General features: G+C 46.8%; 1 protein-coding gene across 1 annotated transcript; it reads right to left on the bottom strand.

Moving 5' to 3' along the window:
* On the bottom strand, positions 1-26,957 carry Arf3 (ADP ribosylation factor 3). The gene is made up of 5 exons (XM_057791545.1): positions 26,745-26,957; positions 4,746-4,986; positions 3,520-3,630; positions 3,208-3,332; positions 1-2,741 (listed from the first exon to the last, which is right to left on the bottom strand). The coding sequence occupies exons 2-5, from the start codon at positions 4,891-4,893 to the stop codon at positions 2,580-2,582; spliced, it is 546 nt and encodes a 181-aa protein (XP_057647528.1). The 5' UTR covers positions 4,894-4,986; positions 26,745-26,957; the 3' UTR covers positions 1-2,579.

Genomic DNA, 26,957 nt, shown 5'->3' on the forward strand with positions numbered 1-26,957 from the left:
TGCATGAGACAAGTTTAATTTCCAACCAGGGTCACAGCCATTGCATTAGCCCACATTTTTGAGCAAGGATAGAGAAGGTGAGTTGTTAACCATACACAGTCTACATTCCAGAGAAAGGAAAAAGAAAAACCCACTTTCGAACTGCAGATACCACTGTAACACCACAAACGCTGGAGGTGGAGGGAAGGGGAATCCCCAGGAAGAAAGCTGGAACAACGAAGATCAAAAATTAAACCAACTTGAGAAAAGCAGGAGAGGGAATTTACATAAATGGAATGGAATCCCACCCCCAAAGATGTTAGGTGAATGGGAACGTAGAAAGCCTCTACTTCCCTCTGTAGCCAGAGATGTTACAAGATGTTACTGCCTCCTGCTGGACATATCTGGAGCAGCACCAAGGCAACATCCAAGGCTGCTTCAGCCTGCTCAGCCTCAGGTTGGTCCCAGGAGGCTGAGAAAAACAAGATGCTGCGGTAGGGGGTGGAGGAGTGGACCAAGCAATGTACAAAACCTACTTGGAACTAGCATCTAAGCAGGGAAGGCCAGAGGGCGTGGCAGAGGAGGCAATCACAAAGTCCTCACCAATCACAAAGAGTAGAAAATCAAGTAGAAGACAAAAACAAGGAAAAGAAAAACGAACAGGCAGCAGCAACGGTGAACAAACGGTGAAGCAAAGCAGAGTTCACAGAGCGGCAACCGAGGTGGGGGAAAAAAATCAGGAAACAGCCAAGAAAGTGTGGAGGGCAGTGCTGAGTGACAGTGATGAACCCACTTTAAAATGAAACAGAACCCCAGCCCCCCCCATGTACACATCAAACACTACACACACACACACACACACACACACACACACACACAGACACACGCGCGCGGTCTAGAGTACACACCCACGTGGCATCTGGGGTTTAGTAACAGCACTAAGTGCACTGAGGGACACCCCTGGACGTCTCACAGTTCAGCGGGGCTAAGCTGGGGAACCCATATGCCTGCTGAAGACAAAGCCAGCAGGAGACCTGGCCGGAGGGGTGCTCACAACTGCCCTCCTGGAGAAGGCCCGGGGTCCTGACCTCAGCAGAGAGCTGATGGGCAGCTGGTTTGGAGCTCAGGGCGCAGCCAGCACACACAGGAGCCCACAGAGCAGCCACAGCTTCACTGCAATGACTACATCAGGACCCAGGTCAGAGCCTCAGGAATAAGTGCCCTCTTACAGACCTGCAGCAGCAGCATCTGAACAACCAAAGACTGACGGAGGGAGGTCCCTGCCGATCACTGTCCCAGCACCAGCCACACAGGGTCCCGTCTCCTCCACTCCAACTCCCCAAACCTATTCAGGGAAGTGTGTGAAGTAGAGGAAAGGGGCCGGGAAGGAGGCGGACAGGGCACAAGGAGAGTCTGAGGATGCCAAGAGCAGAAACTCAACTTCTAGCTGGTCCTGCACTAGAAAGAGACTGGAGCAGAGGGGTTGATACTGAGGTCTGCTCTGTCACCCCTACTCCACGGCCCCTTGTTATCCCACCTGGTCAGTCCTCAGCATGTCAGCTGACTACTAGATGAGAAAATCTAACAAAGGACAGATGGAGCCCCAGCCCCAAAGATCAGAAGCCTGAGGAAGAAGCAGGAGCAGGACTGCTCCACGTCTTACCTTTTCCTAGTAACAAGAACAAGATGGAAAACAGACTACACTCCACCCCTCAACATGCAGGCCCCACTAACCCATCTCCCTCGGAGCTCTTATGACGGAGGAGGACCAATAGAACACTCTGGACTGATCAAAGTGAGTGGGTTCCTCTCTCCTCCCTACCAACGAGGCAGCGTAGCATGGCATCTCCTTAGGAACAGTCATCTAGAGATAAATGCCATTTCCTGCACTCACAAGGGTGGAGAAAAAAATATAAGGAAGATGATTGCAGAGTCCGCCATCTGTCTAACATCCAGGAACACCACCTGCAGAGAGGAAAGCAACGGGACCCACCCACATCTCCCCTTTATCTCACCAACACAGAAGGGGCAGATGACAGGCTCCACTGGGCAGTGTCCTCGCTGCAAGCCCTGAGCTGCCCTCCACTCCCTCCCCCAACCCCGACATATATATCTCTCTATACATGTATATACAGGCGCACACATGCACGCACACACAGAGAGGCCCGTGCAATTTCCATGTACAACAGGAGAGGGGGTAGAAGGAAAGGAAGACAGGGAGGAGAGTGGCCAGGGAGACAGGGAAGGGGCTCAGAGGCCAAGAGTACAGCAACCAGTGCCAAACAGCAAACATAGACACCCCACTCTTCCTCCTGAAACTCAACAGGGAGACCACCCCATGAAACCATAACAGCCTCATTTGTTTTAAATCCAGTAAATTGGAATGATTCATCATCAGGACAGCAGTTGGGGACCGACCATGTCAGTGGACAGGGAAGGAGGAAGGGAGGCACAGGAGGCAAGGCTCTTGCTGGGCATGTAGACATGATACCCAGGACCTTGGCCACACTTTCAAGAGGAAGGAAGGGGTAGATAGGAGTAGGGAGACAACGGGTACGTGTCAGGAGTGGGTGGGGTAGTCAGATAGGGCTGCCTGGCTCTCACTTCTTGTTTTTGAGCTGATTGGCCAGCCAGTCCAATCCTTCATAGAGCCCATCCCCGCTGGTAGCACAGGTGGCCTGGATGTACCAATTGCGGTGACGCAGAGAATGCAGCCCCAGCTTGTCTGTGATTTCAGCAGCATTCATAGCATTGGGCAAATCCTGCGGTGCAAGGGAGACACACAGAGACACCTTAGAATCTTGCCAAGTTTTCCAGAGAACCCATTTAACAAAGGCACATACGTGGCCACCTTCTCCTTCATCTCAAGAGCTGAAGGAGCTACTCCAGGCCTCACAGTCCCAGAACTCCAGACCCAGTGAAGTAGACAGCTATTCCATGAGGAGGGTGATAAACGTGTGATTCAGAAGGCCAAAAGTTAAGTCCACTACAATGCACGGCAGGGAAGGTAAAAATCCTCAAGGGACTTATCTATTATCTACCACATTACATGCTGCTAAATACACCTGGGTTGATGGACAAGGGAAGGGGCAACTGCTTGTATTTCCCACATTACCAAATTGACATCAGTAGTCAGTCACGGGCCTTTCTGTACAATGAACCCCAAGGCTCCACAATTCCTATAGTCAGGTTGCTCTCTCCCAAATTAGGAAAAGGGAGACAGCTCACCTGTTTGTTTGCAAACACAAGGAGCACAGCATCCCGGAGCTCATCCTCTGCCAGCATCCTCATCAGCTCCTCTCGGGCCTCATTTACTCGTTCCCGATCATTGCTGTCAACCACAAATATCAAGCCTAGAGAAGCAGAGAGAGCACGGAACACACAGAGGTAACAGATGTCTCCTTCCCCATCACCATACCCACCAAACAACGTCCCCTTTCTCCACTTCCAGGAGCTGCATCCAGGGCAAGGGCTGGCTACGCACAACATGGCACAAACCCAGCAAAGCAATGCCAACCCCAGGAAGCTCGTCTGCCATACCTTGGGTGTTCTGGAAGTAGTGTCTCCAGAGAGGCCGGATCTTGTCCTGGCCACCTACGTCCCATACTGTGAAGCTGATATTCTTATATTCCACTGTTTCCACATTAAACCCTTTGGGAGAGAAAATGTCAATAGCCACTGGCCTCCAACCCCAACTTAGAAATAGTGACCACCCAGTGAGTTTCCTTCCATTTCTTTCTTCTCAGCTTTGGACAAGACACCAACAAAAGAAAGCTTAAGGTCCTAGGACCTGGTAATCCTTGACCTGGGTAGCCTAAAAGAAAATCTAAAGGAGCTGGAAGATGGCTCAGTGGTTAAAAGCACCTGTTCTTGCAGAAGGCTAGGGCTCAATTCCTAGTACCCAGAGTAGCTCACAACCATCCCAAACTACGGTTCCAGGGGATCTGATTCCCTCTTTTATGTATCATGGACACTAGGCATGCACGTATATGGTGCATACATACATACAGGCAAAACCTAAACACACACATAGAAATAAGTATGTATGTTATACACACACACACACACGAAGGAAAATCTAAAAATCAAAAACAGCCGGGCGGTGGTGGCGCACTCCTTTAATCCCAGCACTCAGGAGGCAGAGGCAGGTGGATTTCTGGGAGTTCGAGGCCAGCCTGGACTATAAGAGCTAGTTCCAGGACAGGCACCAAAGCTACAGAGAAACCCTGTCTCGAAAAAAACCAAAAAAGAAAAAAAAAAAAAAAAAAAAAGAAATCAAAAACAATGATGTCTGATGAGAAGGGTCACAGCTGCCTGGGCAATGTATCTAAACTAAGCTGTGGGGCTGAGAGGCGGAGAAAAGAATGAGACATGAGTTACAGTGCTGGAGCCCCAAGCCTCAGGATGATGACCACAGCCCCATGTTTGCAGCAAATGTTCTCCTCTGAGCAGGCAGGTCTTAACCAAGATCGCCACTGAAGATCTAAACCAAAGCAATTCCAGGCCTCTGGCAGGAACATCAAAGCCCTTCACCTGCTTTCCAAACATCACAGAGAACAAACCAACTCTAATGCCTAAGGGCAACTGTTGAGTGCCAGGCTGCGGAAGTTCCCGCATCAGGGAGGGCCAGGGCAGGTGGGCAAACGGCAGCTCCAGCACCTGCCAGTAAGTTAAACAGACACTCTCTCTGAAGCCCATGAGGTGTGTGGACTTGCCCTGAGCAGGCCTCCAGCCTTCCCTCAGCCCGCAGACAAGCCTGCCCTTACCGATGGTGGGGATGGTGGTGACAATCTCCCCCAGCTTCAGCTTGTACAGGATGGTTGTCTTCCCGGCAGCGTCCAGGCCCACCATCAGGATGCGCATCTCCTTCTTCCCAATCAGGCTCTTCAGGAGGTTCCCAAAGATATTACCCATGGTTACAGGAGCTGCTTTCTGAAGTCAGTGGGACCCAGGGAGGGACAGTGGTGGTCTGGTTTTAGCCTGGTTCTCGGTATGAAGAGCTTGATCCTAGACAAAGGAAATAGAAACGCTTTACCATCATTTGCTTCTAAGGACTTGAGATTCACAGACATTGCCAAAGTCACAGCTGGAGTTCATTCACTACTGGTCGAGCACCAGGTAGGGACAACGAATACCAAGGCAACTCACACAGACTGAACTTCTGAGAGCAGAGACAAAGCAGGAGACATGCAGGGCCCTTGCTACACCAGTAACCTACAGCAGGGACTCTAGGGAGGTTGCTTACTTCATCTTTGCAGATCTGAACCTAAAAATAGAGACCGTTCTACCTGGTGATTTCTAAAGTAATTTCAGTTCTGATGTTCTCTGTTTCACCCCAAAGCACCACAAACCCATCTATGTCTCTCCCTCCACCAACCTTACCCTGACTTGTGAAGAGGGCGGAGGAAACTGGAATGAGGAGTGGCTCTCTGCGACTCCTGCCGAGGCTCAGGCTTGCTAGGTTCCCAAGGTTTACTTACACTCTGCTCTAGTCAAGAACAGTTCCTTCCCTGACTCCAACTGTAATTCGATTTCCTTCCACACTAACGTAGACGAGGAAGGAAATCAGCAAGCACGACTGCAATGGAAGAAGCTATCCTTTCTACTCTGAGCTGCTGCAATGTGCTCTGTCCTCACAACTGCATACTGAGCTGGGCATGTGGGGAAGCTCTGCACGGCTCTGCAGCCCACCAAGGAGAGCTGTGCCACAAGGTCACCTGCAATGAGGTGATATCTCATTCCTGCATCTTCCCTAACCCCTAAGCCTGTTCTCCACAAAACAGCCAGAGTGATCTTAGAAGCTAATTAAGGTCATGTGGTTCTTCTGTTCAAAACCTTTGCTTGCTTCAAGCTCCCTTTTAGTAAACCTAAAAGCCCTTGCAGCCTTGTACAACAATGCCTGGTGCAATTCAACAGTTAACTCCTAAGGTCTCTATCAGTCTCACCTCCAGCTCAGCAAATTGAACGTTCACACACTGAACACAGCAGACACCTAACACACGTCTGCTAAGGACAAGGAGAACAGAAGAACCACAGTTAAAGATGTAAGACACCAACACGCCCATTCCAGCTACTGCTATCGACAGAACTCATGCACCTATGCATTCACCCCCTTTCCAGTCACAGGACCGCCACGGAAACGTGCACCTGAGACACATGCTAGCTCACACCTACAATTTCCTCAGTCAGGAGGTGGAATCAGAAGAATCTTAAGTTCCAAGCCAGTTCAACAGCAAGACCACCTCTCAAACCAACCCTCAAACAAATACTTAAAAAAAAATGTTTTATTATTTTTATATTTATTTTATTTTAGGCATGAGTATTTGCTTGCATATATGTCTGCACCATGTGCATCCTTGTGCCCACAGAAGGCATCAGAGTTCATTGGAGTAATGAACAGTTGTGAAAGGAGCTAGACAGATGGTTAAGAGCACCGGCTGCTCTTCCAGAGGTCCTGAGTTCAATTCCCAAGAACCACATGGTGGCTCACAACCATCTATAATGGGATCCAATGCCCATTTTCTGACCTGCAGGCATGCATGCACACAGAGCATTCACATAAATAAAACATGTAAAGAATCTCTAAAAAGAAATGATCAGTTGTGAGCTGCTATGAGTGCTGAGAACTGAACGAACCCAAAGTCTTCTGCAAGAACAAGTATCTTTACCACTGAATCATTTCTCCAGCCACTTTAAAATGTATGCGTTAGGGTCTTAGTTCCCTAAGATGAACTTCTGATCCTCTTGTCTCTACCTCCCAAATGCTAGGATTATAGGTGTGCCCTACCACTTATAAACACAATTCTGAAACAATTTGAATTGGGGGTTCAGAGCCACCCATGCCAGACGGTTCTCTGTATCTCAGAAGGCATGTATCAGAGGCAGCTTATTCAGCAATCATCATAGTCAGCTGCTGGAATTCTCTGGAGTCTGGAAACCAGGGACACATACACCCCAAACTCGGAAGGAAAAGTAACAGGTCAAGACAGAGTGCATCTAAACCCAGTGTGAAAGGTGGAAGGCAAAGAGCCCTTCTCACAAGGTAAACCATGCAAGCCTGAAAACTTCTGCAGGCTTATTTTGTTGTTTTGTTTTCCCTACTCGTCTGTAGCAAATTCCAGACCAGTGCATAGAAGTCAGATTGCGGCCTGGAGACTAAAGTACTAGATTGTCCAAAAATAAAAAACAAACAATGAATGCAATAGAGGGCTTCATCTTCAGACATCCCCAGACACCCACTAACGAGCCAGGAGGTTCCCCAGGTGAGTCCTGCCTCTGACCCAGGAAGCTCATATCCTAGAGACAAGGCTTAGCTCAGCCTCAGCCATGATGACCATAGCCAGCCTTGCCACGCTTCTTGCGCCAACTCATCCAGTCAGGTCTAGGGCTTTTTGTGCATTCCTAGGTGAGAGCAGGAAGGGGCAGGGGATGACAGGGACACTGTCCAGCTGCTAAGACCAGGACATGACAACCGTGGCAACGGCAGGCAGATGGACTTCTGGTACCATGACAAAGAAAACCTCCATGTCTGGGATCAAAGTGATATCTGTTGAAGGTTTGTTATTAGGCTCTGGCTGAAATCTTTTTTTTTTTTTTTTTATTTATTTATTTATTATGTATACAATATTCTGTCTGTGTGTATGCCTGCGGGCCAGAAGAGGGCACCAGACACCATTACAGATGGTTGTGAGCCACCATGTGGTTGCTGGGAATTGAACTCAGGACCTTTGGAAGAGCAGGCAATGCTCTTAACCTCTGAGCCATCTCTCCAGCCCCCTCTGGCTGAAATCTTAAACTTATGTCATACATTTCCCACTGTCCTTCATGACCAGACTAGCACTGATTAAATGACAGCAAGAATCATAGCTGGAAGGGAAAATCAGTAGCCTTGCTCAGAACCTGTAATAACCCTTTGCTCTGCTTCTCTGCTCAACTGGCATGCTGGTTACCATTCAGAGCTGACCATGGAGACATGTGCCTCTAGTCTGAGCACTGTAAGGCTGACACAGGGCGGCTGGGAAACAGCAGCTGCGACACCTGCGTCCTCGCCATAGTATGCCCTTGGAAGGTCCCCGAAAGCCGTGAGCTTCTCATGCAGTGTGTACTGCCGTGTGAAGCTTGCTTTCTTATAAACTGGCACATAACTGTCTCCCTAATTAAAATGCAATCCCCACTGCACGACTTATATCCTTTATTCACTTGAGGCCTGTCTTCACTCCCTTGTCTAGATCACTATGAACGCTCCGTTATACATACTGACTTGAGCCTCAACTAGAGATATCCCTGTATCATTTCTTCCGTCCAGTAGGATTGGTATCTATATACTGATAGTTAATAAAATGTGCTGTCAAGCTTGGACAGACTCGGAGGTAAGTGGCAGGAAATGACTATTCTAGAAAACTGGGGTTCAATTCCCAGCACCCACACTAAGATCTGACACTTTTCACACATACATACATGCATGCATGCATGCAAAACAACGCATTTTTTAAAAAGGCTGCGGCAAAAGGATCAGAAGTTCAAGGTCACCCACAGCTACCTATCAGGTTTGATGCCAGTCTGAGCTACGGGAGTTCTAGCGGGTTTTGCCTGCATGCATGGCATGCTGGTAAGCCAGATCCTCTGGAACTGGAGCTACTGATGGTGGTTTTTTTTTTTTTTTTTTTTTTTTTTTGGTTTTTCGAGACAGGGTTTCTCTGTGGTTTTTGGATCCTGTCCTGGAACTAGCTCTTGTAGACCAGGCTGGTCTCGAACTCACAGAGATCCGCCTGCCTCTGCCTCCTGAGTGCTGGGATTAAAGGCGCTACTGATGGTTTTAAGTCACCATGTGGGCGATGAGAACCAAACCCTGGTCCTCTGCAAGAGCAACCTGTGCTCTTAAAGACCACCTCTCCAGTCTGTACGCACATTTTTATTTCTAGTGCAGGCACACCTCTGAGGCTAGCCTAGTCTGCAGGGTGAGTTCCAGGGCTACCAATACAAACCCTGTCTTGAAGAAACAAAGCAAAAGGCCGGGCCCTGGTGGCACATGCCTTTAATCCCAGCACTCAGGAGGCAGAGGGAGGTGGATCTCTGAATTCGTGGCCAGCCTGGTCTACAAGAGCTAGGACTGTTAAACAGGGAAACCCTGTCTCGAAATATCAAAGACCAGAGCAAAACTGGTGAAATTTCCTCTTTCCATTAATATGTAAATGAAGCTGATGAAGATCTAATTAAATATTTGACAGCTACTAAGAATGTTCCCAGAGCAATCAGGGTTTATGATTCCCTTTAGTGTAATTGGGAGCTTGGTTTAGCATTCGAAAGGAGACCTGGCTTCTTTGACTTTCTCTACCCCTCTGTTTATGCACTAGGAAATACTATGTGTCACCAGGACAGTGACAGCAGCTTTTAGCAGTGTGCCAAGAACACAAATTCCTGGCCATACAAACAATTACTATCTCTTTGGTTGTAAACCTTAGCCTTTTTAAGGGCCAAGCCATCTCTCTGATCCCATACAATTCCCTGCACCAGAATGCATTCCTAGGAAAACCGCAAGTAAGCAGGCCACGGAAGAGCGTTTTCCCAGCATGCACGTTTGAAACCTTCAGTTTGATCCCTAGTACTTCATAAAACCATTCGTGGAAGAGCACGCCTGGGAGATATCAACTCAAGGTCATCCTCAGCTAAGAGATGGGTTGGAGGCCAGCCCAGAGTATGAGACTCTGTCTCAAGAGGAGAGGAGAAAGAAGTGAAGAGGAGGAGAGAGAAGGGAGGGATAGGCAAGGAGAGACAAAGCCTGAACTGTCCTCCTATTTACCCAAGTTACTCCCTTTCACACAGATGGAACCCTGTGTGGATAGGGCGAAATGGCCAGGGTTCCATGGACTGTTGAAAACAGAACGAGAGACTCAAGATAAATAATGGATAGTAGTAATACCTCTTAACAGAGTATCTCAATATTCTCATTTAAATTCGGAAAATTTTGTTAATTGGGGGCAAAAATGCCAAGAGGCCCAAAACTGTGGTCTGGCGCAAAGTGGAGCCCTCCAGGAGTTCAATCAAGCACGCGGACTGACTGAAGGCTCATTTGAGGACATGCTCACCTGAGGACATCTATTCCTACTCCTCCACTCCCAGCAAAGACAGCTGTTGCTAGAGCTGCCTACACAGCCACCTTGGCTTGTGTATTCTGCAGAAAACACGCCTGTCTCGACCGTTAAGGGCATTCTGATGGTCACAGCCCAGTCGGCCACATACACTCCTCCCATTTGAGTCCAAGCTGGACCAAGCATGTATCCTATCAGATGGGACAGGCTTCAGATGGGTCCAAAGGAAAGCAGAAAAACTTTTCAAACCCTCTGCTGCCAAACAAGGTAAGATAAAACCAACTATGGTCCCAGGTAATTTTCAAAGGGAGGTATCGCTAATAGAAATGCTATCTGAGGGCTGGAGAGATGGCTCAGAGGTTAAGAGCATTGCCTGCTCTTCCAAAGGTCCCGAGTTCAATTCCCAGCAACCACATGGTGGCTCCCAATCATCTGTAATGGGGTCTGGTGCCCTCTTTTGGCCTGCAGGCATACACACATGTTGTAATATGAACAGCGGGGCTGCGTCCCCGGCACCTGGCCACCCGCATGGCTAGCTTATGTCCCGAAATAATTACACGGAAACTGTATTTTTTTAATCACTGCCTGGCCCATTAGTTTCAGCCTCTTATTGGCTAGATCTTACATATTAATCTAACCCATTTTTAATATTTTATGTAGTACCACAAGCTGGCTTACCAGAAAAGATCTTAACCTGCGTCTGTCTAAAGTAAAAAAAATCATGGCGACTCCCTGACTCAGCTTCTTTTTTCCAGCATTCTGTCTATTTACTCCACCCACCTAAGGGCTGGCCTATAAATGGGCCAAGACAGTTTCTTTATTAAATAAAAGTAACTCCTCCATCACACACAGACCGAATATTGTATACATAATAAATAAATAAATAAATATTTAAAAAAAAAGAAAGAAAGAAAAAGAAATGCTATCTGAAACACTGATAACCAAAAGACCAATAGTTTAGGGCACAGTAAGCCTGCATTGGTCTCCAGAATAGTTGGTCTATGAAGCTGTAACGTATTTTTAAGTATATCTTTTTGATTTTGAGACAGGGTCTCTCTATATAGAATTGTCTGGCCTTGAACTCGCATAAATCCTCCTGTCTCTGCCTCTCAAGTGCTGGGGTTAAAGTATGTACCACCATGCCTGAAGACATCTGTAAATTTTAAGTTTTGTCGTAAGAACACTTAAGTTAGAATGCAAGATCCGATTGATATCTTAGTAATGTGTAAGAAATCACTTCTTTTGTCTGTTATCAGTGATTCATTAAAACGTCCACAGAACAGGGATGAGGGAACTAAGGATGGTCAGCTGTCGAGAGCTTGCCTACCCTGCAGAAAGAGTTCATTCAATTCCAGGACGCAAACCAAGGATGTAATGGCGCACTACTATAGTCCTGGCACCCTGAGGATGGAGGGAAAACTACAAGTTTAAGTTCATCCTTGGCCACACAGCAAGTTACAGGTCAGTCCATGAAAAAGACAAAGCAGTAAGGGGTAATTCCCAGACGCAAATCTCAGGTCACACCTGCACAACTCTCTAAGGAAAGAGAAACAGTAGCCACCAGGTAGTCAAGTGGGAATGGATGTGAGGAACCCTATGTGCAAAGGCATAGAGATCTGAGTCACAGATCACATACTTTACTGAACAAATGGAAGTGACAAGGGATGGTCGTGGGGAGATGAGGTGGGAACAGATCCTGAAGGACCTTAAAAGCTATAGTATAGGCAAGGTAGTATGATCAAATACTTTAGAAAGACCATTCTAATAGCAGATTCACAAGTAAACTAAAAGAGCACAAAACTGAAAGCAAAAAAGCATGTAAGAAGTACAACAATACAAATGAGAAGTCAAAATTCTTTTTTTAAAAGATTTATTTATTATGTATACAATATTCTGCTGCATGTATGCCTGTAGGCTAGAAGAGGGTAGCAGGTCTCATTATGGATGGTTGTGAGCTACGTAACATATGGTTGCGGGAAATTGAACTCAGAACCTCTGAGCCATCTCTCCAGCCCGAGAAATCAAAATTCTTAGCCAGGGTTGAAAGTAGTTAGGGTTCCCAGCACCCATGCAGTAGCTCACAACTGTCCTAGCTCCAGTTCCAGGGGATCCGATGCCCTCTTCTGGCTTTCAGAGGCACGCACACACATGGTACACTTACAAAGATGCAGGCAAAATATGCATATACATAAAAAATAAGTAAAACTAGGTTCTTGGTAACAAGAGGTAGCAACAGAAGATGAGATGGACTTGAAACATCATTATGACAGAATTCACTGGGCACTAATTCCTTTGGCACTAAGGAACCAAGATGGCTGCCTCTTCCAGAACCACTCTTCCCCTTTCTTCTAGTCAAACCCCACTCCGTGTAAAACCGTGGAGACAAAGAATATGAAATGTATTTCAGCAAAGAAGGCTCTTCCTCAGCTCTAAGGAAAGGAGAATGACCTCGGTAAGATGCGGGGGAAGTTCCTGGGAGCATCTAAGAATGCTTTCTTCAACCTTTTAAAAGAACACGAGTGTTCTCTTGCCCAGCCTTCAGCTGATATACAAAGATGAGACGTTAAACCGGGGTGGCAGCTCACACCTGTAATCTCAGCACTCCAGAGGCTGGGGCAGGAGAACTGCCAAGAGTTTAAGGACAGCCTGGACTAGAGACTGTCTCCAAGAGAAAACAAACAAATTTCATGCTAAGGAATGGCTCAGTCACTGAAGCACTTGCTTTGAATGCACAGGACCCGAGTTGGAACCCCAGAATCCACGTGAAATGGCCAGCTATGGTGGTACACACTTGTAACCCCAAGGCTAGCAAGGCAGAGACAAGGAAGACTCTTGATTCACCTGCTCAGCCAGCCAAGCCTAACTGGTAAACTCCAGGCCAAGAGACTCTGTTTCAAAAAAGACGCAAATCATTCTTAAGGGTACCCACAGTTGTCCTTCAGACTACACACACACACACACACACACACACACCCCACATTCCCATGCAGAAAGGAATAGGGGGGAGAAAGAGGTCCCAACAGGTCAACACACTTGCCACTAAATATGACAACCTGGGTTTAGCCCCCAGGTTCCTTGTGACTATCCTCTGACCTTGACATGTGTACCATGACATCTGCGGTCTACCACACACACAGATAAATACAATTTGGTGTGTGTGTGTGTGGAACTCAAGAGGACTCAAGACAGGGTTTCTCTGTGTAGTTCTAGCTGACCTGAAACTTGCACTGAACTCAGAGATCTACCTGCCTCAGCCTCCTGAGTGCACCACCACCACCAGAAAAATAAATGTAATTTTTAAAATTCAAAAGGTTAATTGGGAGGCTAGAACACAGCTGAAAGGTTATGAGCCAGGCTATATAGTGAGACCCTGTTTCAAGTAAAACACAGCTCCAAACCCCTAATGGTCAGACTCAGCTGTTAAAGAAAACGTGTGGCTTTGCAGAGGACCCGAGTTCAGTTCCCAGAACTCACAGTGGCTTGGCTCACATCTGTCTGTAGTTCCAAGGGATGAGATACCTCATTCTGACCTTCATGGGTTCCAGGCACAGATCTTGCACATACAACATGCAGTCCCAACACTTACACACATAAAATAATCTTAAAGGACACACATTAAGAGCTCTAGTTGTTGAGAGGCTAAGACACATAAAGGACCACAGTGTACAGGCCGGCGTAGGCTACAGGCAGACACTACCTTAGAACTCACAACAGCCATCCACCCAAATAAGAATAATAAAAACAAACTAGATGGGACAGAAAGTGGAAGAATAGGTCCTTTGATGACTAGCCAATGGATTAAACGGAACAAAAGTTGGGGGGAGGGGACTGGGAGGAGAGATGGAGGGAGGGGAAACTGCAGCTGGAATGTAAATAAACTTTTTTAAAAAAAGGAACAGGGGCTGCAGAGATAGCTCAGTGGTTAAGAGCACTCGCTGCTCTTCCAGAGGACCTGGGTTCAATTCCCAACAACCACATGGCAGTTTACAACTGTCTGTAACTCCAGTTCCAGGGATCTGACACCTTCACACCAATTCATACAAAATAAATTTAAATAAATTATTAAAAAAAAGAAATAAATTGGTTCTGGCCTTATACTTCTTTTAAAACTTGTAACTAAAACTTCCCATTTTGTTTCCAAGTATACGGTTTAATGGCTTTACGTGCACCGACAATCCACCTCCAGAGCTTCCTCAACTCTCCCAAGTGAAATGAATGGCCCTTGTTAAACAAGTGTCCCTGTTCACTGCTGGGCGGTGGTAGTGCAGGCTGGCAGTGCTGGTGCACACCTTTAATCCCAGCATTTAGGAGGCAGAAGCAGGTGGATCTCTGTGAGTTCAAGGTCAGCCTACTCTACAAATTGAGTTCCAGGAGGACAGCCAGGGCTACACTGAGAAACCATGTCTTGAAGAAAAACCCAAACAAAAGCAAAGCCCTGCTCACAGGCTAGGGATGCAGCACTTGTATGTTGTACGCACAAGGCCCTGGCTTCTAATTCCAGCACTGTAGGAAGAAGCCTCTTCTCTCCACGCCGCCACGCAACGGTGGTCCTTTTGGGGTTTGTGTTCACTGTGGGGCACGTGGAGGCCAGAGGACAATTTCTAACAAGTAGTTCCTTCCACACAGGTCCCACGGCTCAGACTCAGGTTGTCAAGCCTGGTGAGTTTGTCAGCTGACACAAGCTATCTTCATCTCTGAAGAGGGAAACTCAAGGGAGGAAATGCCACCATCAGACTGCAGACTGCTCTGCAGGCCGCTGTACTGATGACTGGAGTGAGAGGTCCTAGTCCACCGTGGGCAGCGCCACCTCTGGGCAGGTGGTCCTGGGCTGTGAGGCAGGCTGAGCAAGCAGTGGGAGCAAGCTCGTAAGCACCCTCCTCCACAACTGTATCAGCTCCTGCCTTGAGTTTCCTCCATGATAAACCAGCAGCGTAAGATGAAATACTTTCTGTATGTGTAACTTTACTACTCTACCTCATGGAGGTAGTAGGTGCCTTTTATATCCGGCTTATTTTAATCATTTTTATTGCTACTTTCATAAGCATTGGGATACATAAGACCCTCCCTCTCAAAGAATAAATTCTAGTTGGGTATGGTGACACCACTATGAGGTGAACCCAGCCTGGGTTAGTGAGAGAGAGACCCTGTCTCAAAAAATAAAACACAAGGAACTCTTCTCTGAGAAGCCCAAGCCCCATACTGACCTGTGTCTTACTTTCTACTGAGTGCCTCAGCCCTTGTACTTAACCCTATGTTAAAATCTTTATTAGATCTCAACTCTGCTTCATTGATAAAAACAAGCACACACAGACTTGTAACAGGCAGAACCAGCAGTCAGGAAGGACAAGCAGACACATCAGTAGGATAAATCAAGTAACCAGGCATCGGGCACGATGAGGAAGGTCCATACCAACAGGGGAGAGCTGGAGTGCAGGTTAATGGGAGATCACTGGCTTTAGCATACATGAAGGGCTCAAGAGACGGCTCAGACAGTTCCCAGCACCCGTGTCAATTAGCTCACACCTACCTGCAACACCTGCTCCAGCCTCTTACAGCTTCCTTGGATATCTTCACACATGCGCTCTATACTCACAAAGACCCACACAGACACATAAGTAAAACTTTTTTTTTGTTGTTTTTGTTTTACGAGACAGGGTTTCTCTGTAGCTTTGTATCCTGTCTTGGAACTAGCTCTGTAAACCAGGCTGGCTCAACTCAGAGATCCACCTACCTGCCTCTGCCTCATGAGTGCTGGGATTAAAGGTGTGTGTCATCCAGCAATAGTAAACTTTTTAAAAAAAGGATAGTCAGGTGGTGGTGGTGTACACCTTTAATCCCAGCACTTGGGAGGCAGATGGATCTCTGTGAGTTCAAAGTCAGCCTGATCTATAAGAAAGCTAGTTCCAGGATAGGCACTACAGCTACAGAGAAACCCTATCTTGAAAAATACATATATAAAAGGATACGTAAAGTCCTAGGTTTGAGACCCAGCATTAATAACCCTGCCCCAAAAAAGGTTAAAGCCTAGAGAAAGGTCAAATTAAGACTTTAGGTAAATAAAAGTACCTATTGTATGGACTATCAATAATGACCCTGGTGTAAGTCAAAACATCCGATCTCAAACTGTGCCCTCTGATAATGGTTGTGCTTGTGTTCAGGCCAGAGTTGGAAAAAAGATAAAAGAGAATCCTCCAGTAAAACAAAATCCAACAGAGGCCACAACAAACTAGAAGGGACCCAACCACCTTGTCTGATAGAGGCTCATACTCCTGGGGAAGCTTTTCCCAAATTCAACCTGTAAAGAAGTGAAGACTCAGTATGGAAGTATGTATGGTCAAGGTCCGAGTGTGATCCTAACACTCAGGAGTCAGAAGCAGGCAGACCCCACTCCCCAAAGCAATGATCTCGTCAGACAAAATAAGACCAGATGAAAAGCACTCACCTGTATTCCCCAACATCCTGGGGCATTGTCCTGTCCAAACTTTCAGCCTGCTCCGTTCTGTTAGGGTTTGTTTTTGGGGGGGGGGGTTAATTATTAAGAAATTTTAAACAGCTGGTTATGGCGGCACTTGCCTTATTTTATATGCATGCTGTTTGCCTGTACTCTGTGCACCATGACCATGCCTGGTACCTGCAAGAAACCAGGTACCAGATACAAGGAAGGACAGGAGTTGGATTCCTTGGTACAGACGGTTGAGAGTTGTCATGGGGATGCTGGGAACCAAATCTGAACCCTCTAGAAGAGCACTTAAGTGTTCTCAATGCTGAGCCATTTCATCAGTTCCTGCTTTATTTCTTACAATCTGTACAGTTTACAACTGCCCAAGTCCAGGTACCCTATGACTGCTCCTATCTCCAGCCGTGGAGAGCCAAAACACTATGCTTTCCTCATTACAAAAAAAAAAAAAAAAAAAAATCACTGAAAGGTAACAGTAACTTTGCACAGTTAGTGCAACACCTTAATAAAGTCAATCTGACTTCAATACAGGGAAAGATGGAGTTCACAGTGAACAGGGCAAACAGAAGCCAGAATCTGGACAAGGCCATTTACAGCAGCACCTAAGGGGATGATGGCTCAGTGGTTGAGAGCATTGGCTGATCTTCCAGAGAACATAGGTCCAATCCCCTGTACCCACATGGAGGCTCACAATCACGTGTTAGCTCCAGTACCAGATCAGACGCTTTCTTCTGCCCACGCACTACAACAGGCAGGTGGGACACAGACACGCACGCTGTCGAACACTGACAAACTACAATGAGTCTTTTCTTCCTAAAGAAACAGAAAAATGTGGTTTAGCCACACTTGCCTGTTTCACTTTGCAGAGATAAAGCTTTGCAAAGTGCCTCTGATGCACTCCAGGTCAGCTGGAGACACCGATCACGAGGCCAATGGGCGCCTAGGCAGGGCTTGCAGTGCCTCCCATCAGCTCGGGTTTCTAGGTGCTGCTCTAGTATCTTCTGTGCATGCCGTAACAGGAAAAAAGGCTAGGAATTCCTGCACTAGGAACCCGATCAGCAGGGGCTATGCCACAGGCTTCCCGTCCTAGCACAAAGCACTAGGGCTGACCTACAGCTAGTGACTGACATACTTTCTGAAATGGTCCCACTGTGGATGACAAAACATTTGTAGTGTCAGGACAGAAAATAATCCACTTGTGGCCCCCAGTCCTCCTCCTGAATGTGACAAACTGAGATGTGGTTTCCATGTTCTCAGATCCCTAGTGCTCCTTGGAAGAGACCAAGAGGCTGCCCAGATACCAGGCATGGTATCTACCTGTAATCATAGCGCACGGGAGGCAGAATCAGGCCACTGTGGTCTGCCTAACAAATTTAGAGCAGTCTGGATTGCAGACAACCCTCTCTAAAAAGGGTGTGGATACAAATGGCTCATTAGGCAAAAGCACTTACTACCAAATCTGAAAACCTGAGTTCAATACCCGAGATCCACATGGGGGAAGAAGACAAAGGACAAGTTATCTGACTTACACGCGTGCGCACAAGCACGCTCACACACACACACACACACACACACACACACACTAAATTTAAAAAAAAGGGAGTTGGAGAGTTGGGTCAGCTAAGTTAAGAGCACTTATTACTCTTGCAGAGAACACAGGTTTGGCTCCCAGCATCCACATGGTGGCTCAGAAGCATCCATAATTCTAGTTCCAAAAGATGTTGACACCTTCGTTTGACCACAGGCACCAGGCATCATATACACAGTGCACATACAGACATGTAAGCAAAACACTCATATGAATAAAAAATAATTTTTTTTAAAGCCAAGGAAAAAAGAAAAGGTCCTATTTAACTTTCAAAAGCTGCCTAGGGGCCTGGCAGTGGTGGCGCACGCCTTTAATCCCAGCACTCGGGAGTCAAGAGATAGGCGGATCTCTGTGAGTTCGAGGTCAGTCTGGTTTACAGAGCGAGCTCCAAGACAGGCTCCAAAGCTACAGAGAAACCCTGTCTTGAAAAACAAAACAAAACAACAAAAAAAGGCTGCGTGTGAAGAGAAACCACACATACAAAGGTTCTGGATTGTCCCCACTTACCCCATTACCATACCGCCCAATTTTCTCAATAAAACGTTTTATGTATTAGACTTCTACTTAGGGTGAAATCTGAATGATTTAATAAAAAAAAAAAAATTACAGGAATGGAACATACCTCAGTTGGTGGAGTGCTTGCCTGGCATGCACAAGGTCAAGGGTTCGATCACAATCACTGAATAAACTAGGGGTGGTTACACATACCCACAATCCCAAGACTACAACAATGGGGGCAGAAGGACCATCAGTTCAAAGACATCTTCAACTACTTGGTTAAAGCTAACCACAAATTTTTCAACATCAAACAAAAGCTCACTTGCATCCTAAATTCATTTTAAATGTAAACATTCACAAGAATGTGAAACCCTGCCTCTAAAAACCAATAAAGGAAAGAAAGATTCAAAGAAGGGGCTGGAGAGATGGCTAAATGGTTAGAGCACAGACTGCTCTTCCAGAGAACCCTGGGTGTAATTCTCAGCAAGCTCACAACTGTCTGTAACTCCAGGATCCAACACCGTCACACAGACAGACAAATACACAGGCAAAACACCATTAAAAGATAATAATAAATTAATTTTAAAAAATTCAAAGATTTACTTTTTTTTTTTAAGACAGGGTGTAACCCTGGTTGTCCTGGAACTCTGTAGATCAGTCTGTTTCTAGAGGTCTTCTGAGTGCTGGGATTAAAGGTGTGCAGGGCCACCACTGGCCAGGGGAGTTAAACGTGCATGCAGGTGGATGTAGGTGAAAGAAGAGACTAAACCTTGGGTCACACGGAGCTGGAGTTGAGGGTTAGAATGCCCAATGTAGGTGCCCAGAAGGAACTGCTGAACCATCTACCTAGTTGTAACAAAAAGTAGTACACTGTCACTTAATGTACACATGGCATATGTGGGCAGGTGCACGCCATGTCACACACGTGAAGGTTAAACACAACTTCTGAACACTGGTTCTTTTCACCAGATGGGTGCAGGACTCAAAGGCAGGCCTCAGGCTCGGCTTCAGGGCCTCACCTGCTAAGTCAGTGGTTCTCATTTTCCTGACGCTGTAACCCTTGAATAAAGTTCCTCATGTTGTGAGGACCCTCAACCTTATTTTCGATAATAATATTTTGCTACTGCTATGAATTACAGTGTAAATATCTGTGTTTTCTGGTGGTCGTAGGTATCCCTGTGAAAGGGTCATTCATATCCCAATGGGTTGAGAACCACAGGGATAAGACTGTTGTCTGTCTCACTGGTCCCTGAAGCCTTCATTGATAGTCTGGTTTCTCTTTACACACACACACACACACACACACACACACACACACACACACACACACCAGAAGAGGAGACCAGATCTCATTACAGATGGTGGTGAACCACCATGTGGTTGCTGGGAATTGAACTCAGGACCTCTAAAAGAGCAGCCAGTGCTCTTAACCTCTGAGCCATCTCTCCAGCCCCCAGTTTGGTTTTTTTAAAGATAGGGTCTCAATGACGAAGAAATGGCTCAGTGGCTGCTCTGGTGGAAGTTTCAGATTCAATTCCCAGCTCCCACGTGGCAACTCCCAACTTTCTGCAACTCTAGTTCCCAAACACCAATGCATATAAAATAAAAATTAATAATAAAAGTAAGTAGGGCCTCATTGTGTAACTCAGACTGGTCTTAAACTCAGAGGTCCACGTGCCTCTGCCCCCGTGCTGGGACTAAAGGTGTGTCACCATGTCCAAGGAAGCCTTCACTCCAATTTCTTCTATTAAAGAAGTGCTTCATTAGTTCTCTACTCCAATTCACCACAGCCCTCCCAATGGTGCTGACAGAGAACTACAGACACCATAATCTCTGGACCTTAACAAAATGTACTGGGAAACAGATACTCAGAGATGGGCATTCTTAAAAGGATAAAACTATGCGTTGAAGAGATGGCTAGATGGTTGGAAGCACTGGCTGCTCTTCCAGAGAACCTGGGTTCAATTCCAAGCACCCACATGGCAGCTCACAACTCTCTGTAATTCTAGTTCCAGGAGCTCTGACATCCTAACACAGACAAATGTGCACATAAAATTAAAAAGAAAAAAAAGTCAACAAGGATCCTAAATTACCAGAAAACTAAATATTTAAATCTGTAAATTCAACCGGGACGTTCAATAACCTCCAATGAGTGACCTTCACTGTTCAGATTTTTTTGGTTTTATCTTGAAGATCTATTTATTTATTATATATACAATGCTCTACCTGCAGGCCAGAAGAGGGCACCAGATCTCATTACAGATGATTGTGAGCCACCATGTGGTTGCTGGGAACTGAACTCAGAACCCCTGGAAGAGCAGCCAGTGCTCTTAACCTCTGAGTCATCTCTCCAGCCCTTGTTTTGGTTTTTTAAGACAGGGTTTCTTTGTCCAACAGTCCTGGTTGTCCTGAAATTCACTTTGTAGACCAGGCTGGCCTTGAACTCAGCAAGATCCACCAGCCTCTACCTCCCAAGTGCTGGGATTAAAGGCATGTGCCATTACTTCCCAGTCAGATTTTTTTGTTTTGTTAAACAGGGTCTCATTTCATTTATCTCAGGCTAGCCTCAAATGTAATGTGTAGCTGAGAATGATCCTGAAGTTGTTAAAAAAAATGTATTTATTGGTGGCTGGAGAGATGGCTCAGAGGAATAGAGCACTGGCTGCTCTTCCAGAGGTCCTGAGTTCAATTCCCAGCAACAACATGGTAGCTCACAACCATCTGTAATAAGATCTGGTGTCCTCTTCTGTACTGCAGGATACATGAAGGAAGAAACCTATATACATAATAAATAAAAATCTTTTTAAAAATGTATTTATTGTATGCTTGCACGTATGTCTATGTGCCAGCTTATGCTGGGTGCCTGCAGAAGCCAGAGGGTATCAGATGGCCTAGGACTGGAGTCAAATGGTTTTGAGCTGCCATGTGGATGCTAGACAGCAAACCCAGGTCCTCCGGAAAAAGAGCCTATACTCTTAACCACTAAAACATCTTTCTAGCCGAATCTTTAACTCTGATCCTCCTGCTGCCCTCTCAAAGGTGTGGGGCACTATACCCAGCCCAGAGCCAGAACATGAGGCTCATGTGTGTCAAGGAAGACTCAGCCAACTGAGCTAAATCTGTAATCCTACCGTTAAAAGATTTATTCATTTTATTTCGTGTGTATTCATGTTTTGTTGTTTTTTTTTTAAAGTTTTTCTTCAATATTTATTTATTTATTTTTATATTTATTTATTATGTATACAATATTCTGTCTGTATGTCTGCAGGCCAGAAGAGGGCACCAGATCTCATTACAGATGGTTGTGAGCCACCATGTGGTTGCTGGGAATTGAACTCAGGACCTTTGGAAGAGCAGGCAGTGCTCTTAACCACTGAGCCATCTCTCCAGCCCTGTATTCATGTTTTGAATGAACATACAAGAACCATGTGCCCACCTGGTGCCAGAGGCAGAAGACATCAGGCACCCTGGAACTGAAGTTAAAGAGATACAGGTGCTGGGAACCAAACCTGGATCCTTTTATGAGAGCGAGTGCTCTTAACTGATAAGCCATCTCTTAGGCCCCATCCTTTCTTTTCTTTTAAAAAAAAAAAGTTATTTTTTATTTATTTGGCTTTTCAAGAAACCTTCGGAACCTGTCCCGGCACTAGCTCTTGTAGCAGGCTGGCCTACGAACTCTCAGAGATCTATCAGCCTCTGCCTCCTGAGTGCTGGGACTAAAGGCGTGCGCCACCATTGCCCAGCTCACCCTTTTGTTTTTTAATGAAACTGTGTGTGTGTGTGTGTGTGTGTGTGCGCGCGCGCGCGCGCGCGCGTGCGTGTGCACAGTGCCCAGGAGGCCAGAAGAGATTGAGTCTCCTGGAACTGAGGCTACAGGTGTTGTGAGTTCCTGATGTGGGTGCTAGGAACTGAACTCCAGTCCTCCAAATGAGCAACAAGCCAGTTCTAACCACCGGGCCAACTCCTCTGGGGCCACCCATTTTCCTCCCCCTTTTTTTTTTTTTTTTTTTTTTTTTTTTTTTTTTTTTGTTTCTCTATGTAACAGCCCTAGCTGTCCTGGAACTAGCTCTATAAACCAGGCTGGCCTTGAACTCACAGAGATCCTCCAGCCTCTGCCTCCCAAATGCTGGGATTAAAGGAACATGCCACCACTGCTGTCTGACAAGGTTTCTCTGTTTAACATCCCTGGGTGTCCTGAAACTCGCTCTGCAGACCAAGCTGTCCTCAAATGCCCAGAGATCACCTACCTTTGCCTCCCAAGTGCTGGGATTACATCTATGCCTTATTTATCACACCCAGCTATAGACTTTTCTTTCTTTTTCTTTTTTTTTTTAACAAATTCTTTGTACATCATTTTTGTCTGGAGGCCAGAAAGTAGCTGTAAGAATCATTTCTCATCTCTCAACAGAGGAATCTAAAATGGCTCAAAGACACTTAAGGAAATGTTCAACATCCTTAGTCATCAGAGAAATGCAAATCAAAACAACTCTGAGATTCCATCTTACACCTGTAAGAATGGCTAAAATCAAAAACACTGATGACAACTTATGCTGGAGAGGTTGTGGGGAAAAGGGAACACTTCGGCATTGCTGGTGGGAATGCAAGCTGGTACAACCCCTTTGGATGTCAGTGTGGCGATTTTTCAGAAAATTAGGAAAGAACCTTCCTCAAGACCCATTAATACCACTTTTAGGTATATATTCAAAGGATGCTCAATTGTGCCACAAGGACATGTGCTCAACTGTGTTCATAGTAGCTTTGTTTGTCACAGGCAGAACCTGGAAACAACCTAAATTCCCCTCGATCAAAGAATGGATAAAAAAAAAAGTGGTAATTTCCACAATGGAGTACTACACAGCAGAAAAAAGTAACGACAGCTTGAAGGAAAATGGATGAAGCTAGAAAACATTACTTTGAGAGAGGTAACCCAGACACAGAAAGACAATTATCACATGTACTCACTCATAGGTGGTCTTTAAACATAAAGCAAAGAAAGCCAGCCTACAAACCGCAATTCCAGAGAACTTAGACAACAATGCGGACACTAAGAGAGAGTTACATAGATCTAATCTACATGGGAAGTTGAAAGTAGAAAAAGACAAGATCTCTTGAGTAAATTGGAAACATGGGAACCTTGGGGAAGGATTGAAGAGGGGAGGGGAGAGGCAAGGAGGGGAGCAGAGAAAAATGTAGAGCTCAATAAATAACAATAAAAAATGTATTAAAAAATCAGTTCTCTGCCGGGCAGTGGTGGTGCACGCCTTTAATCCAGGACAGGCTCCAAAGCTACAGAGAAGCCCTGTCTCAAAAAAAAAAAAAAAAAAAAAAATGGGGGCTGGAGAGATGGCTCAGTGGTTAAGAGCATTGCTTGCTATTCCAAAGGTCCTGAGTTCAATTCCCAGCAACCACATGGTGGCTCACAACCATCTGTAATGAGGTCTGGTGCCCTCTTCCGGCCTGCAGACATGCACACAGACAGAATATTGTATACCTAAGAAATAAAATAAAATAAAATAAAATAAATATTAAAAAAAAAAAAAGAATCAGTTCTCTCAAACTCAAGTCTTCAAGCTTAACAGCAAGAGTTGAACTCACTGAACCACCTCACACCTCACCAAGGCTACAGTGACTTTTCTAACAATCACCCATAGACATGATACAATCATGATGACTGTTTTGGGCCCCATCCTGATCCAGCCTCACCTCCTGCTTAAGCAGCAAGAACTGCCTCTACAAGTTGATACTGAAAAACGGAATGTAGCCACCTATAAGACACTGTATGAAGTCCCTGAACAACTGTCCCTCCTCACAGGCACCAAGCCCCTCTTTTGTGAACCTTCTCTCATTTAAGGCAGCCCTGAGTGTTCATGTCATCGCTATCACTACGGCGGGTTATTAATAGCAGTAACACGTGTTGGTGCGGGTCTCACACAACACTCAGTACTCTGATCTCATTTAATCCTCACCACAACCATTACCTCTTTACACACAAGGAGATGAAACTGAGAAAAAGCAATTTTACCAACTGCATACAATAAAACAGCTGGAGAGGAGATGAACCCACCCCCACTGTGTGATCCTAGAGACCACCTTTAACTTCTGCATCATTCTGTCTCTAAAAACACCTCTCACCATAATGGTACGTTCTGACTCTCAGGCATCTTGGTATCTATTTCTGAAGTTATAGGAGGAAGCAGAGTCACTTTTTCTCAGTTACCTCGGCTTTAACAAACCTGCTTTTGAAGAAGTTCCTCCTTCTAATTAACAGAGATGGCCTCTGTCCTTTAACCCACTTTCTCTCATCATAAATACTGTAAAGGGAGTGATGAACACACTACAGTGTCACCCTTAAGACCTGACAAGACTATCTCCAAATATGTCACGTTTTGTTTTGCTGATCATAGTCTTGCTATGTAACCCAGGCTGACAGACACCTCCATCCTCCCGCTGCATTTTCCTAGTGCCAAGATTACAGGTCTCCATCGCCACACCTGGCCTTCCTTCCCTTTTCCTTCAACTACAGCTAGAAACCTTGCCGATGTCCACACTCCTAGCCTATGTGCACGTCTCAAAAAAGGAAGTAAGAGTTTGATGTGGGGGTTCACACTGTAACCTCAGCATTCCTGAGACAGAGGCAGGCAGCTGTGAGTCTGAGGTCAGCAAGGGGACTACCCAGAGGAACCTGTCTCAAAGGGGGGGGGGGGCAGCAAAGGAAAACTGGCAAGACGGCAGGAGACTGAATAGGTGACACACGGGAGCCTTCCTTTTCCAGATGCATCCAAGGTGGAAGATTCACACCGTGCAAAGACGAACCTAAGCCGATCGAGCCTTTCTTAAAATTAGCTTTAACCATTTATTCAAACTCAGGGCCCATACGCAGAAGACCACTGCCTGTCCAGACAGGGGGAGACTACCCCAAAACAGGCTGAAGACAAAATGGCAGCAAAGCCAGTCTCCATCTACCTGACTGGGGACAGAGATGGAGGTATGCAGAGACTAGATTCTATCCTGTTGCAACGAGTCAAGCAATCAGACTCCCGCAGCAGATCCTCCTCCCAATAAAACTTTCATGCCACAGACCACGGGTGACCCAACCCAACGGCAGCGGAGACAGGTTTTACATTACCTTTCTCCTCATCCTAATGACCTCACTATTTTCTTCTCACTCCTGGCCACACACTCCTCCACCACATTCCCCGGGACCCAGAGATCAGCAGAAATAGAACCCCAAAAAGGAACAAGTCTCTCCAAAAGAGAGTTACCACTTAACTAATCAAGTGGCCGGTTTTAATAGGGAACTTTACCTCCCCACCTCCCCCTTCATGGCGTGAGCAATGGTTTCATTTTCTGTTCCGGGAATCCTGGTACTTCCTAGAGAAAGAAAGCGGATTGGAAGACACAAACTCAGGGCCAGTGACAAGATGCTCCCTCCTCCAGTGAGACCGCCCCCGCTTCGCCTGGGGGTGGAAGGCCCCACCTCTCTCCTCCAAGCTAGCTCGGGTACCCCCTCCCCCTTCTCCAGACTCCTCTCCACCCTCTCCCCACCTGCTGCCCTCTTCCCAACCTGCCCTTTCCAACATCCCAAAGCAGAGAGCAACCTCCCTGAGAACAGTGCACAGCGGTGCTCCACCAGCAGGCCCTGATGCTAAACCCCAGTCCCCATGCCTCACGATGGGTGAGGGAGAATAACCACAGTAAGGCTTTTCTTTGGTCCCCCTAAAGCTCAGGCGGGGAGGAGGAGGGGGGGGAGAAAAGGCAGCATTCCTCACAGCCCTTAAACAGAAGGAAAAGATCCAAACAGCCACACCGCCCCCGCATCACCTCCCACTGGCCAGCTTGCTCCCCTCAACCCCAACCCTCGAAAGCTCCACCTCTGCAGCTCCAGGTCGCCCCTCGGGCGAGGCGGAGGACAAATCTGCGTGCGCCCCCCGCCCCCACCCCGGCTAGGCGTCCTTCAGCTGCGGGGGCAGGAGTGGGGCTGGGAAGCCCCCGCCCCCAGCTCTGCGAGAAGTGTCCACCGCACCTCGCCAGGCAGTGCTGGCAGGACCACGGCAGGGGCCCTCGGGCTCCTCGGCTCCCACCCTGACCCAGCCTCTTCCCTGCCCGGACCCGCCTTCCCTCTCCATCTCCGAACCTGTTCCTGCTCCCGGTGCCGCGGCTGCCACCGCCACCTCCGCCCCCGCAGGTTCCGCCTGGCTCTCGGGCCGCTGCCTCCCTCTTCCCGAGCCGACCGCGGCGACGCTGGTCCGCTGGCCCGCTCCCCGGCTCCCTCCTTCCTTCCCTCCACCTAGCACCGGAAGCCGCGACGGCGACAGGAGATGTGCGGCGAACCCCACCCCCAGCCCGG

Source organism: Chionomys nivalis, chromosome 17 (assembly GCF_950005125.1).
Source record: "Chionomys nivalis chromosome 17, mChiNiv1.1, whole genome shotgun sequence".
NCBI lineage: Eukaryota > Metazoa > Chordata > Mammalia > Rodentia > Cricetidae > Chionomys > Chionomys nivalis.

What these genes read in the sequence shown, in the direction of transcription:
- Arf3 (XM_057791545.1), bottom strand. Translation starts at nt 4,893, where the DNA reads ATGGGTAATATCTTTGGGAACCTCCTGAAGAGCCTGATTGGGAAGAAG. An exon ending in CACCACCATCCCCACCATCG is followed by an intron (nt 3,631 to 4,745) that starts GTAAGGGCAGGC and finishes TCTCTCCCAAAG; the next exon opens with GGTTTAATGTGGAAACAGTG. An exon ending in CTACTTCCAGAACACCCAAG is followed by an intron (nt 3,333 to 3,519) that starts GTATGGCAGACG and finishes CTGCTTCTCTAG; the next exon opens with GCTTGATATTTGTGGTTGAC.